Source organism: Pristis pectinata, chromosome 35, assembly GCF_009764475.1.
Source record: "Pristis pectinata isolate sPriPec2 chromosome 35, sPriPec2.1.pri, whole genome shotgun sequence".
NCBI classification, from domain to species: domain Eukaryota; kingdom Metazoa; phylum Chordata; class Chondrichthyes; order Rhinopristiformes; family Pristidae; genus Pristis; species Pristis pectinata.
In genome coordinates this window covers 246,053-261,063 of record NC_067439.1, presented here as the reverse complement: position 1 = coordinate 261,063, position 15,011 = coordinate 246,053, and the positions used below count along the sequence as shown (strand labels likewise).

The 15,011-nt window shown below is 44.5% G+C and overlaps 1 protein-coding gene across 3 annotated transcripts in view; it reads left to right on the top strand.

The window, feature by feature from the left end:
* The window catches only part of ercc2 (excision repair cross-complementation group 2), a 47,701-nt gene extending 36,749 nt beyond the window's left edge, over positions 1–10,952 (top strand). For all 3 annotated transcript variants that reach the window (XM_052044012.1, XM_052044011.1, XM_052044013.1), the window contains exons 18-23: positions 1,964–2,056; positions 4,256–4,328; positions 4,831–4,901; positions 6,820–6,963; positions 9,375–9,518; positions 10,620–10,952. In XM_052044012.1, coding sequence (XP_051899972.1) covers positions 1,964–2,056; positions 4,256–4,328; positions 4,831–4,901; positions 6,820–6,963; positions 9,375–9,518; positions 10,620–10,712 — 618 coding nt within the window. In that variant the 3' untranslated portion in view covers positions 10,713–10,952. The remainder of the gene's footprint in view (positions 1–1,963; positions 2,057–4,255; positions 4,329–4,830; positions 4,902–6,819; positions 6,964–9,374; positions 9,519–10,619) is intronic.
* Positions 10,953–15,011: the final 4,059 nt, after the last annotated feature.

Here is a 15,011-nt window from a genome sequence, read left to right as displayed (position 1 = left end):
CATGATTACTGTACTATCCCTGTTCCGTGTCCCTCTAATTTCCTCAATTATACCATGGTCTGTGTCACTACTTCTATTCAGATCCCAGTAAACAAATCCCACCAATGTTTTCTGACCACTGCTGCTGCTTAGCTCCACCCAAACCAATTCCAAGTCTATACCACAATCTGCCAAGTTTAATTGTTGTAGTAATGTCATCCATTATTAACAGCACTGCACCACCTCCTTATCCTTTTTGCCTATCCTTCCTGAATATCAAATACCCTGGAATATTTAGTTCACAGCTTTGGTCACTCTGCAGCCACATTTTTGTAATAACAATTAAGTCATATCTATGTATGACTGCCATTAATTCAGTCACCCTGTTACAAATGCAGTGTGCATTTAGATACTGTGCCTTTTCTCCATATTCTGACTCTATTTGCTATTTGACTTTGCTTGTGCTGCCTGTTTATTTTGCTCATTACATTTCTAAATTCCACTTTACAGCGTTGTTTCTCTCCCTGCTGACTCTTCTCCCAGATTTCCATCTCCCTGACAAGCTAGTTTAAGCCTTCCCCAAAAGCATTACAAGCACTTCCCTGAGGATGTTGGTCCGGGTCCTAGATTGATAGAGATTCAAAGAGTTATACAGTACAGAAACAAACCCTTCTCCAACTCACCCATGCCAACCAAGATTCTTATCTACACAAATCCCATTTGCCTGCATTAGGCCCATATCCCCTTAAACTTTTCCTATTCATGTACCTGTCTAAATGTCCTTTAAATACTGTAATTGTATCTGCCTCTTCCACCTCCTCTGGCAGCTCCTTCCATATACCACCACCCTCTATGTGGAAAAGTTGCCCCTCAGATCCCCTTTAAATCTTTCCCCTCTCACCTTAAACCTATGTCCTAGACTCCTTGACCCTGGGAAACACTGTGACTATGCGATATGTGGCTCTCATAATTTTTTAAAACTCTATAAAGTCACACCTCAGCCTCCTTTACTCCTCCAGGGAAAACAGGCCCAGCCTATCCTCAGGACAGGAGGGCTTGAATTATAAGGAGATACTGGATAGGCTGGCATTGTTTTCCCTGGAGCGAAGGAGTGGTGCAATTTTGCCAGGGATATCTCATGTCCACTTTTTTGCCGTCCTAATTTCCTCCTTGACTGTACTCTCATACTCCTTATACTGAAGGGACTCACTTGATCCCAGCTGCCTATACCTGACTTGTGCCTCCTTTTTCTTGGCCAGACCTCAATATTTCACATCAGCCACGGTTCCTTATCCTGCCAGCTTTGCCCTTCACTCTCTAGTGAATATGCTGGTCCTGAACTCTTCCTATCTCACCTCTTAAAAACCTCTCACTTGCCAGGCATTCCTCTACCTGCTAACAGCCTCTCCCAATCAATCTTTGCAATCAAAATTAGCTTGCCTACTGCTCTCTAACCTTTCTTCTTCCCTTCTTGTGTAACTGAGTCACTTAACATGCCACCTTCCTGGTTGTCTACACTCTCCCAAGAAAGCATAATCCTTGCCAATATCTGAAAGGGAAAATTTGTTAGTGAGCGAGGTGGACTCCTTGCCTGCCCCTTCTGATCCGCCTGGTGGACACCCGTTCCCTCCCTGCCTTTGTGCTCTTAAACTGCAGTTGGACCATCACCTTAAATCTGCTATCCATGAAGTAATCAGCCTCGCAGATGCACCATAGTGACTCCAACCTGACCTGCGCTGACATCACTTGTGAATTAGGATGTCAGACTGATATTGCTACTGTGTTGCTTATACTGCCATGCTCACTAACACTCCAATCTCACTGAAGCTCCTTCCTCATCAGACAAGAGAATTGTGAAGGATGTAGAGACCTGGGTAAACTTATTTGCTTTCTCAACCAATCAAAATGCCTGAACACAGATACCATGGGTGCTTTCTACTTTCTTGCCAATAACATCCATTTTTCTCCCTCCTTTCCTCAATAGGGCATTCTGGAAAACATTCAACGAAACAAACTTATTTTCATTGAAACACAGGATGCCGCTGAGACCAGCGTAGCTCTCGAAAAATACCAGGAGGTGAGTGAGATGGAGCTGGAGGGATGAGAGGGGAGGCAGAACATTCAAAGCAGTGGTTGGGAGATCCTAACACAAACAGCAATGATAAATGGCTGGTTAATCTGTCTATTGATCTGTGGTTGGGAGATAAATTGATCTTGACAAATAACCCCAATTCCTTCTCAAGTTATGTCATTGTTTTTTATTCCTAATCCAGTCCAAATCTTAGCAGAAAGATAGTCCCTCCCTAAAGCACTCCCTAAACACTTCTCTGACAGTGCAGCACTCCCTAAGTACCATCTCATGGACAGTGCACCGTTCCCTCAGTGTCACTGACACAGCATAGAACAGTACAGCACAGAAACAGGCCCTTCTGCCCACGATGTCTCTGCTGATCATAATGCCAAATTAAATTACTCCCATCCGTCCGACGTAACCTGTATCCCTCCATTCCCTACTTGTTCATGTGTCTGTCTAAATGCCTCTTAAATATCACTATCGTATCTGCTTCCACCACTACCCTTGGCAATGTGTTTCAGGCACCTATCACTCTCCGTGTAAACAAAAAACTTCTGACCTAAATCTTTAAAATGTCCCCCCCCCCCCCCCCCCCTCACCTTAAATCTATGCCCTCTAATATTTGATATTTCTACTCTGGGAAAAAGATTCTGACCATCTTCCGTATCTATGCCTCTCATAATTTGATAAACTTCTATCAGGTCTACCCTTGGCCTCCAATGCTTCACAGAAAACAATCTAAGTCTGTCTAACCTCTCCTTATAGCTAATACCCTCTGATCCAGGCAACATCCTGGTGAACCTCTTCTGCACCCTCTCCAGAGATTCCACATCCTTCCTGTAATGCAGTGACCAGAACTGCACAAATGTGGCTTAACCAAAGTATTATACAACTGCAACATGACTTATTTTATACTCAAAAGTAAATGAGTGTTAAGTGACAGTGCAGCACTCCCTCAATACTGCTGCTCTGCAGTGCAGCACTCCCTCAATACTGCTGCTCTGCAGTGCAGCACTCCCTCAATACTGCTGCTCTGCAGTGCAGCACTCCCTCAATACTGCTGCTCTGCAGTGCAGCACTCCCTCAATACTGCTGCTCTGCAGTGCAGCACTCCCTCAATACTGCTGCTCTGCAGTGCAGCACTCCCTCAATACTGCTGCTCTGCAGTGCAGCACTCCCTCAATACTGCTGCTCTGCAGTGCAGCACTCCCTCAATACTGCTGCTCTGCAGTGCAGCACTCCCTCAATACTGCTGCTCTGCAGTGCAGCACTCCCTCAGCACTGTCCTTCCAACAGTCTGACAAATTCATCTGGCCAAGTTAATTTGGTCTCTTCTGTTGATTTGTTTATGGGATGCGTACACTGTTGACCGTGCCAGCTTATTGTCCAAGCCTTATTGCCTTTGAACTGAGGAAGCATGAGTCCGTCACATAAGTCAATCCGTACTTAACTGTAGGTCAGACCAGGAATAGCTGATAGATTTCCTCACTTGAAGAACATTGATGAACTAAATTGATTTTTATTCACAACAATCCAGTAGTTTCATATCATTGCCGAAATTACTTTATAAAAGAAAGCATAATAACTTAATTAGGTGAATTTAAATTTAAATTAAATTCCCCAGCTGCCCTGGTGGAATTTGAACTTCGTCTCTGAATAAATAATCCAGCATTCTGGCTGTTAATGCAGTAATGTAACCTAAGTGTTACCACACCCTTTTATTCTTCCCTAGCCTTCATGCCACTTCCCTCCTTACCTTCCCTCCTATGATCACCTTCTCTTTACTCTATAACCAGGCACGTTTACATTCTGCAGTGAATATTTCTAATGATTCTTTAAATGTTTTTTGCTGTTTTCTACAGTCCAGTAACTTAACTACTGCACTACCATTCCCCTACTTATATAGATTAGGGACTGACCTGCTCCCTAATGCCCCATTTGTGGTAGGTGTCTGTATACCCCAAGATTCCTGAGGAGGACAGGATTGGGCTCTGCTGCAATGTCCTCATGGTTAGATAGGCTAATTGCAACCTGGGTCATAATGAAGATGGATCTACCTGCACCTCACCAAGGGTTTAGCAGCTTCAGGCAAAGTGGTGATTGATAGGTCCAACTGTTGCCTGTATATATTCCTGTGGTCCCCTTGTGCTGCGGGTCCTGCAGGTTGGTTGCTGTTGTTCAGAAACCTCTTTTCTATTTCAGGCATGTGAGAATGGACGAGGGGCCATCCTGCTGTCTGTCGCAAGAGGAAAGGTCTCCGAGGGAATTGACTTCGGTCAGTGCCAGAATAAACCTTTGCCCTTTTATGGGTCTTGGGTGTAACTGCTCATCTCACAGGCAGAATAAATCTAGGGGACGTAAAATATTCTCCCAAACTCTGACTTCACAATACCACACCCCATCCATTTAGACAGACTCTCTGATTTGCAACCCCATTGCAGATGAGCAAAGGAGTAAGATTCCCGGTGGGGGCAGGGGAGATGGGGATTGGGTGAGTCAGGTTTTTGGGGTGGAGAAGGATGGGTTCCAGGGACAAGGGTAGGGTTGACTGTGCAGGGAGGCATGGTTCAGGGATGTGGAGAAGGCAGGGGGAGGCAGGGTTTTGGGGGGGTGGGGGGGGAGGTTGTTGGGCAGTGGGAGGGGGCTTTGGGAAGTGGGAGGTGAGGGTTTGGGTAGGAGGAGAAGGTGTTGGGCTACTTGTGGGAAAGTGTTCGATATTGTGCTGATTCTGTCATTATTGATGGACATTGATGTTTATTCCATGTGTTTGCTGACAGTCCATCACTACGGGAGAGCTGTCATTATGTTCGGAGTTCCCTATGTGTACACTCAGAGCAGGATCCTGAAGGTGGGTACACCATTGTTCAAGCTGTTCGCTATCTTTGTGACATGATTGGGATTCTGTACTGAACATATATCCATGTAAAATCACGTTGGGAAGTGCCGTGAGAGGGGGAGTGGTCATTGACATGGAACAGCAAACCAGGGAATCATGGAGGACTCAGTTGCTTTGGAATGCTGAAAGGGGAGGGGAGGGGAGGGGTAGATGTGCCTGATGGTAAAACCTCATTGCAGGTGGTGGAAATTACAGAAAATGATCTGTTGTATGTAGGAGCTGGAGGCATGGAAGGTGCTTCAGTGTCCTGGGGGTGTATGATGGAGCAGTGTAGGAGGAGCATTACTCCATATCTAACCCAGGCTGCACCCAATCTGCTTGCTGTGACACTGTGAGCTCAAATTAAGGTTTGTATTGCCAGAAAGTTCCTGACATTGAACAAATTTCATCAAAACTTTAATAAATAAAATTATTCTGCTGCCCCATAATGGTATCATGGCAGCAGTTTTAAGGTTCAGTTCTGTAGGCGATTTTACGTGGATACGTCTTCAGTACGCAATGTCTGCATGTGTATGGGATTGGTTTTAAAACACACTCTTCAATGATTTCTGGGTTCAGATTCTCTTTCCCTTTCTCACGGCACTTTTCGAATCAACAACAGGATACACTAAGCATTCCTTTCTACCTCTTTTCTTCCCACCATCCACTGTTCCAAATGCTTTTTTCAGATGGAGCAGCAATTCATTTCACTTCTGTTTAGTGTATTTGCGCAGCTTATAGCGTCCTGTGCAGTGGAGAAACCAAACACAGATTGAGTCACTGTTTTGCAGAACATTTGTGCCCAGTCTGCAAGGATGATCCTCAGTTTCCAATCATCTGTCATTTTAATCTCCATCCTACTCCTGTCCTTCCTCTGCATTTAGCCTCTTCCACTGTTCCAACAAAGCTCAATGTAAGCTGGTGGAACAGTGCCTCCTCTTACATCCAGGCTCTCCAGATTTAATATTGAATTTAACAATTTCAGGTAAATAGCATTTCCTGTTTGTGTCAGAGCTTGTTAGTTCTCACACGCAAGGTCACTCACCTGTAACTACAAGTACTTTTCTCCCCACCGATGCTGCCTGACCTGCTGAGTATTTCCAGAATTCTCTTTTATTTAAGATTTTTAGCCTCTGTGTCAAATGCCCAATACATCTCCCTTTATTTACACTCCTTCAGACAGATCAGCTACGATTTAGCAAGGCACTCACCATCCTCTCTTAGATGACTTCAGCAGCATTTGTGTAACTGGGACAACTTGATCTCTGCCCTAACACAAAGTCTTTTTTTTCTCCCTCCACCCTTTCCCTTTCTACAATTTAAAACACACTTGTTTTCTCACTTTATAATTCTGGTTAAGGGTCATCATCCTGCAACACCACAAATGTTTCTCTCAACACATGCTATATGACCTGCTGATCTCTAGTATTTTCTGTTTTTGTTTCTGATTTCCAGCATCTGCAATCTTTGCTTTTTAATTAGCAACTAAGCACGATTAAATGGAGCAAAATTGCCTCTATTTGTCACATTAAACAGTTCCAGGAAAGGCACAGCGTGGATTAGATACAGGCTAAAGTTCTCTCTACACTCTCATCAAACATGCTAAGGATAGAGACTACATAGGTTAGAAGCTGAGCAAAGTCCAGCTGCTGCCACAGCCCAAACCATATTGTTCCGTCTTTACTTCACTGGAGGTTGTTACAGAGGTAGCTTAGGGAGTTGGTCTAAAGAAGGTTACAGAGAGGGAGAGCTTCTGCAGAGGATATCTCTGAGAGAAGCCAATGAGAGAGCCAATTATTAACAACCTGAAAGGGAATCTTATTCTTCAAAATCAGATCAAAAATATCTTTTCTATCTTCCTTTTTCTTAAAGTTGTGTTTCCATTGTGCAGGCTCGGTTAGAATATACACGGGACCAGTTCCAAATTCGCGAGAACGATTTCCTGACATTTGATGCAATGAGACATGCAGCTCAATGTGTGGGACGAGCCATTCGAGGAAAAACTGATTATGGATTAATGATTTTTGCAGACAAGGTAATTTGAAACTTCCAAGTAAATATAGACTTTGTGTGAAGCAGTGACTGAGGATTGACTTGAATTATACCCAATTACCTGTTACTCTCAGATATGTTAATTCAGCTCCAAGAGATTAATTTTCTGTAATGTATGACCTGAGTATCTGGGTAAATCACAGCTGGGTTATTGCAGTATGTGAGTGGGATATGGGACTCGCTGGCATGACCAGCAGTTACTGCCCATCCTTGGAGAAGACATCATGAACCATGTGGTGAAGGTGCTGCCACTGTGCCTTTAAGCCAGAGTTTAGCCACATGGAAGGAATGGCAATCAGTGTCTAAGTCTGGACAGTGTGTTCCCCAGTGTGGTGGTTTTCCATTTATCTGCTGCTACTGTGCTGGGAGATGACTCAGCAATCAATCACTCCCCTCCTTAGAGCCCCTCTGGGTACAGAACATTCTGAAGGAGGAGAGAGAAACTGGACAGGTGGTGCAAGTGTCAGTGGCGGAACACATTGTTAACAGTGACCATAATTCAATAGTCTTCAAGGTAGTTGGTCCTAAGTTGAGGTCTTGAAATGGGGAAAGGCTGATTTCAATAGCTTAGGAGCAGACCTGGCAAAATGGATGCTTTCAGGTAAAACAACAGCTGACGTGGGAATATTTTAAAATAGAGTTAGTAAGAGTTCAAGGCCAGCATGTTCCTGTAAGAGATGGCAAAATTAAAGAACCTTGGATAACAAAGGTTGTTGAAGCTTTGAGCAGGAAGAAAAGGAAATATATAGCACGTATAGGCAACTCAGAAAATTGATGAAGATAGAGCGGTAAACGTGGTTTATTTAGTAAGGCTTTGGACAAGGTCCTGTATGGTATGCTGGTCCAGAAGGTAAAGCACGAGAGATCCAAGGCATTTTGGATTCAAAATTGGCTAGGTGATAGGAAGTAAAGGATATTGGTGGATAGGTGTTTTTCTGACTGGAAGTGCATAACAAATGGGGTACTGTAGGGATTGATACTAGGGCCTTTGTTGTTTGTAATATCTAAATTACTTGGATGAGGATGTACAGAGAACAGCACAGCACAGGAAGAGGCCCTTCGGCCCATGATGTTGTGCCGAACTAATTAAACTAATGTAGATGGTAGAATAGTAAGTTTGCAGACAACACAAAAATTGGTGGTGTCGTAAACAGTGAAGAAAGTTGTCTAAGGATATACCAGGACATAAAACAACTGGAAAGTTGGACAGAGCGGTGGCAGATGAAATTTAATCCAGACAAATGTAAGGTAATGCACTTTGGGAAGTCACATTCTGGCAGGACACATAGAGTGGGACCTTAGGATCTTCGATGTACAGAGAGACCTTGTGGTGTAAGTCCATAGCTCCAGAAAGTGTATACACAGGTAGATAGGTAGTGAAGAAGGCATTTAGTATACTTGCCTATATACTGTAGGCTGAGGATTTGAGAATAAGAGTTGGGATGCCATGTTGCAGCTGTACAAAACATTGGTTAGACCACACTTGGAGTACTGTGTACAGTTATGGTCACCACACTACAGAAAGGATGTGGTAGCAATAGAGAGTATGCAGAAGAGATTTACCAGGATGTTGCATGGAATGGAGGGCTGTAGTTATAAGGAGAGATTGGATAGGCTGGGTTTGTTCTCACTGGAGTGTAGGAGGCTAAGGGGTGACCTTAAAGAGGTTTATAAAATTATGAGGGTCACAGATGGGGGTAGATGGTCAGTATCTTTCTCCCAGGGCAGGGGAGTCTAGAACCAGAGGGCACAGGATTAAAGTGAGAGGAGAGAAATTTAAAGTAGATCCAAGGGACAAGTTTTTAACAAATAAGGTGGTGAATATCTGGAACGAGCTGTCAGAAGAGGTGGTGGAGGCTCAAACAATTACAACATAGAGAAAGCATGTGGACAGGTACTTGGATAGGAAAGGAGTAAGTAGAGGGATGTGGATCTAATGCAGGAAAATGGGATTTTCATAGATTTGCATCAGATCGGCATGGACGAGGTGGCCTGTTTCTGTGCTGAACAATTCTATGATTCAATGAACTGGGATCAAGGGAGTCTCTTGAGGAATATAGAGTGTGTGGGAGAGAGTTTAAGAAAGGAATTATGAGGGCAAAAAGTGACTATGAAATATCCTTGACAAGTAAGATTAAAGAGAATCACAAGACATTCTATGTATATCAGGAGCAAGAAGGTAGCCAGGGAAAGATTCAGTCCCCTTAGGGACCAAAGAGGTAATGCATAATCCCAGGACATTGTGGAGGCTGTGTCCTGGACAGAGGTGTGGACCGGATGATACTTGTGTATGCATGTGACGGACTCTAGCTGCACTGTGAGGATGGCTGGTGGGACAGAGATGCCTCACTGGTTGCACCAAGTTAGCTTTCAGTAATTGTTCTCTCTGGGCAGCGCTACGCACGGGCTGATAAAAGGGGGAAGTTACCTCGGTGGATCCAGGAGCACATCGCTGACAGCAACCTGAACCTGACTGTGGATGAAGCCGTACAGATATCCAAGCATTTTCTGCGCCAGATGGCACAGCCTTTCCGACAGGTCAGCATTTCACCACCTCCTCCTGATATTTGACTGTTGTGCTGTTCCTCACCTTTTCAATCACCTTCCCTTGCCCCACCTTCCTCTGGCTCACTCTCTCTGGCTCTCACTCTCTCTGTCTTCCACTGTCACTGTCTATTGGCACTTACAAGAACCTTGAGAAAATAGGAGCAGGAATAGGCCACTCGGCCCCTCAAGACTGCCCCACTGTTCAATATGATCATGGCTGATCTATCTCAGGCCTCAACTCCTCCTCTGTACCAGTTGACCCTAACCCTAACCCTTCAAAAAGTTATCTACCTCCACCTTAAGTACCAATGAGCTGGCTTCACCACCCTCTGGGACAGAGAATTCCAGAGATTCACTACCCTCTGCAAAAAGCAATTTCTATACACCTCTGTTTAAATGACTGGCTCCTTATCTTGTAACCACGTCTCCTCGTTTGAGACTCTCCCATTAATAAAAACATCTCAACACCTACCCTGTCGTGCTCCTTCAGGATCTCCTGTGTGTCAATAAGGTCATCCCTTATTCTTCTAAACGCCAACTTCACTGGCGTTCTTGTGTCACCCAGTCACTGTCGCTCGCTCTCACTGGCGGTCTCTCTCACTCATTATATCCCACATTTGCACTCTCATTGGTGCTCTGGCTCACTCTGTATCTTGACTGTTGCACCCCCTCACCCTGGCTCCCTCTGGCAGCTTCTCAGCCTCTCACTTGCACCGTCTTGCACTGCTTTTCTCTCGCTCTCTCTGTGTCTCTCGCTCTCTCGCTGTCTCTCGCTGTCTGTCTCTCAAAGTCTCTCACACTATTCTGCATTGATCACTTTTTTATCATTTCACTGGCTTACTATTTTTCTCACCTTTTCTATCTCTCTTTTCTGCTCTCATTTTCTCACTCTTTTACTTTTTACTTTTTTCTCTATCTGCTCTTTCTATTTCTCTTCCCTTGTCCCTCCTCTCCCATTCTCCCACCTGGAAGGATCCAGAGAACCCCCATGGGCATGGGGCTGCCAAGATGTAGGGTCGATACATGAGGAACTAACTCAATGACAATCACTACACCTTGCTTAATAACTTTTTTCTCCTGTTTGCACCGTAGGAGGATCAGCTGGGATTGTCGCTGCTCTCACTTGATCAGCTGGAATCTGAGGAGATACTCAACAGGATCCAAGAGATCGCTCACCAAGTGTGAAGGCAGAATGAACAGATTGCTGACCCAAGTGTGAATGGAGATTACCCAGGCTGTTGGGGATCTCACCATCTTACCTTGCACCAGGGGCTAGTGGCCTCAGACCTCATCCAGTGACTGGTGTTCAGCAGTTGGTGGTGGGGGTATCCCATGGACACTCCATGGACTATGGCAGTGCTCCTCCTGTGTGCCGTTGATTGTAATATTATTGACACCCCCAAACCTGATAAATGTTTTTTTTCAGATTGGTGATTGGACTGGCTGATTGCCAACAGTACTGCTGCTCACAGCCGTGCCTTACTGCTAGTCCTGATGTACATGGGAGCAGAGCCAGGGGTTTCTGTGGCATGTGTACAATACCTATCCCAATGTGAGGGACAGAGTAACACCAACATGTCATGGTGAAGGAATGATTCAGTTCCAACTGTGGCAGCCGAGACATTGAAATAAAACAGCAAAGCTGACAAACTGCAGGCTTCAAATGCTGAGCAGAACACTCCCCCTGTCCATCCTCCCACCCCCCCACACACACACACACACACACACACACACCTCTCAACTTTTCACAGGCAGTTTATTGTCTCTTCCTTCTTGCTTCTGATGGGAGTCAGGTGCTGGTCATCCACACTGGTGAATCTGGTCAGATGTGGAGGATGGAGAGCACCAGATGAGTTTTTACAAGAATCAGTAGTTTGTGCTTACAGTTACTATAACTAGCTTTTTAAAAACTGCACATTTATTCACTTCACTTTAAACTCGCCTGCTACCATGGTGGGTCTCAAACCCGCATCTCTGCAGCAATGCTTTAGAACTGTGGCTGCTGGTCCAATAATTTAACCATTCTGCTCTCGTACCTTTCAACCTCCTTCCTTAACCTTCAGATGTTTTCCTCCTCACTTCCCCTCCCCCTCATCTACCTCTCCTCACTGGTTTATTTGATAAATTGGGCGCTGTTCTGGTTTATGCTGGCATCATGGACAAGATAGTTCGAGTCCAGAGCATTTAATCCCAGCCGATGTTCATGCAACAAGGATTTCTGTCAGCAGGTGGCGCAGCTGCACTGTATGGAGAGAACCACTCCATTGTGTGGTGGCTATCAACTGCTGGTGGAGAAATCTTCGGCCACTCACAATGCCAAGAATGCCAAAGAAACTAGAAAAATTCACAGCCTTGTTTGCGTTTGGTGACATGTTTGGGTAGTTTCATCTTGTGGCACAAGATGCAACAGCAGGCTTCAAACTGATGAATTGGTTTATTATTGTCACATGTACCGAGGTACAGTGAAAAACTTGTCTTGCATATCGTCCATACAGATCAATTCATTGCAACAGTGCATTGAGGGAGTTCAAGGTAAAAACAATAAAAGAATGCAGAATAAAGTATTACAGTTACAGAGAAAGTGCAAGCAGACAATAAGGTGCAAGGCCATTACTAGGTAGATTGTGAGGTCAAAAGTCCATCTTATTGTACTAGGGGACCGTTCACTAGTCTTATAACAGTGAGATAGAAGCTGTCCTTGAGCCTGATGGTACATGCTTTCAGGTTTTTGTATCTTCTGCCCGATGGGAGAGGGGAGAAGAGAATGTCTGGGTTGGGTGGGGTTTTTGATTATGTTGGCTGCTTTACTGAGGCAGTGAGAAGAGTAGACAGAGTCTGTGGAGGGCAGGCTGATTACTGTGATGGGCTAAGCTGTGTCCATAACTCTCTGCAGTTTCTTGTGGTCCTAGGCAGAGCAGTTGCCGTACCAAGCCATGATTTATCCAGATAGGATGCTCTCTATGGTGCATCGATTAAAAATTGGTAAGGGTTGATGGGGACATGCCAAATTTCTTTAGCCTCCTGAAGAAGTAGAGGCGCTGGTGAGCTTTCTTGGCCGTGGCATCTACATGATTGGACCAGGACAGGCTATTGGTGATGTTCACTCCTAGGGATTTGAAGCTCTCAACCCTCTTGACCTCAGTACCATTGATAGAGACAGGAACAAGTACACCAACCCCCTTCCTGAAGTCAATGACCAGCTCTTTTGTTTTGCTGACATTGAGGGAAAGGTTGTTGTCATGACATCATGTCACTAAGCTCTCTATCTCCTTCCGACTCATCGTTATTTGAGATACGGCCCACTACGGTGGTATCATCTGCAAACTCATAGGTGGAGTTAGGGCAAAATCTGGCCACACAGTTATGAGTATATAGGGAGCAGAGTAGGGGGCTGAGGACACAGCCTTGTGGGGCACCAGCGTTGAAAATAATCGTGGCAGAAGTGTTGCTGCCTATCCTCACTGATTGTGGTTTGTTGGTTAGGAAGTCGAAGCTCCATTTGCAAAGGCATCAGTTGGCTATTGTAGTTTGGGAAACTGCATTGAAAGGTATGAGCATAAACCAGCAAAGGCTAACGGTGAAAGAATATCACTTTAAAAAAAAATAATAGGAAATGTGGTCTAGCCATGGTTATCAGGAGAAATTAAACATAGTATTAGGCCAAAGGAAAAGCCTTGTAACATTGCCAAAAAGAAAGCCTGAGGTTTGGGAATGTTCCAGAGTTGAGCAACTAAGAACCCAAGAAACTGATGTGGAAAGGGGAAGAGAATATATGAGAATAACTTGATGGGAACTTAAAAACAGACTGTTAAAGCTTTTATAATAATGTAACCTTCTGGACCATATGGTCGGCTAATCTGGAAAGTTAGATCACATTGGATCCAGGGTGAGCTAGCCAATTGGATATAGGATTGGCTTGGTGGTAGAGGGTGGTGGTGGAGGGTTGCTTTTCAGATTGGAGGCCTGTGACCAATGGTATGCTGGAGTATTGTGTGCAGTTCTGGTCACCATATAATACGAAGGATGTGATTAAGCTCATATACAGTGAAAGGGAAGCTATTGGAGAAGATTCTTAGGGATAGGATTTATGAGCATTTGGAAAACCATGGCCTTGTGCGGGGGAAGTTATGTCTTACTAACTTGATTGAGATTTTTGAGGAGGTAGCAAAGGTGATTGAAGAAGGTAGAGCCATGGATGTTGTCTACGTGGATTTTAGTAAGGTGTTTGATGAGGTACCTCATGGGAGGCTCATCCATAAGATTAAGATGCTTGGGATCCACAGTGACTTGGCCATTTGGATTCAGAATTGGCTCGCCCATAAAAGGCAGAGGGTGGTGGTCAATGGGACTTATTCTGGCTGGAGGTCAATGACTAATGGTGTTCCACAGGGATCTTTTCTGCACTCTTTCCATATTAATAACACCTTTCCTATAGCAGGGCGACCAAAGTTGAACACAATACTCCAAGTGCAGCCTCACCAGCGACTTGTACAACTGCATCATAACCCTCCAACTTTTATACTCAATGCCCTAACCTATGAAGGCCAATGTGCCAAAAGCCTTCTTCACCACCCTGTATACCTGTGACTCGACTTTCAGTGAACCATGCACTTGTACTCCAAGGTCAATCCGTTCTACAACTCTCCCAGGGCCCTGCTGTTGACTGAAAGTCGTACCTGGATTTGACTTTCCAAAATGCAACACCTCGTACTTATCAGAATTAAACTCCACTTGCCATTGCTTGGTCAACTTTCTCCGCTGATCAAGATCCCCCTGTAGTTTTTGATAACCTTCTTCATTGTCCACTATACCACCTATTTTAGTGTCATCTGCAGTGGAGTGTAATCCAACTAAGTGTGAGGTATTGCAATTTGGGAGATCAAATGTAAAAGGACTGTGTTAATGGCAGGACCCTTAACAGTGTTGATGTACACTATAGCTCCCTGAAAGTAGCTGCACAGGTTGATAGAGTGGTAAAGGAGGCATGTGGCATGTGTGTCTTTATTAGTTGAGGCAGTAAGTTCAAGAGTCGGGAAGTTATGGTGTAGCTTTATAAAATTACAGTTAGGCTGCATCTGGAGTATTGAATTCAATGCTAGTTTCCCCATTGTTAGAAGGAATGTGGAGACTTTGGAGAGGGTGTGGAAGAGGTTTACTAGGATGCTGCCTGGATGAGAGGGCATGTGCTATAAAGAAAGATTGGAATTGGTTTATTATTGTCACATGTACCAGGGTACAGTGAAAAACTTGTATACCGTTCATACAGATCAATTCATTACAACAGTGCATTGAGGTAGTATGAGGTAAAACAATAACAGAATGCAGAATAAAGTGCAGCACTAGCAAGAAAGTGCAAAGCAGGCAGACAATAAGGTGCATGGCCATAATGAGGTAGATTGTGAGGTCAAGGGTCCATTTTATTGTACTAGGGAACCATTCAGTAGTCTTATAACAGCGGGATAGAAGCTGTCCTTGAGCCTAGTA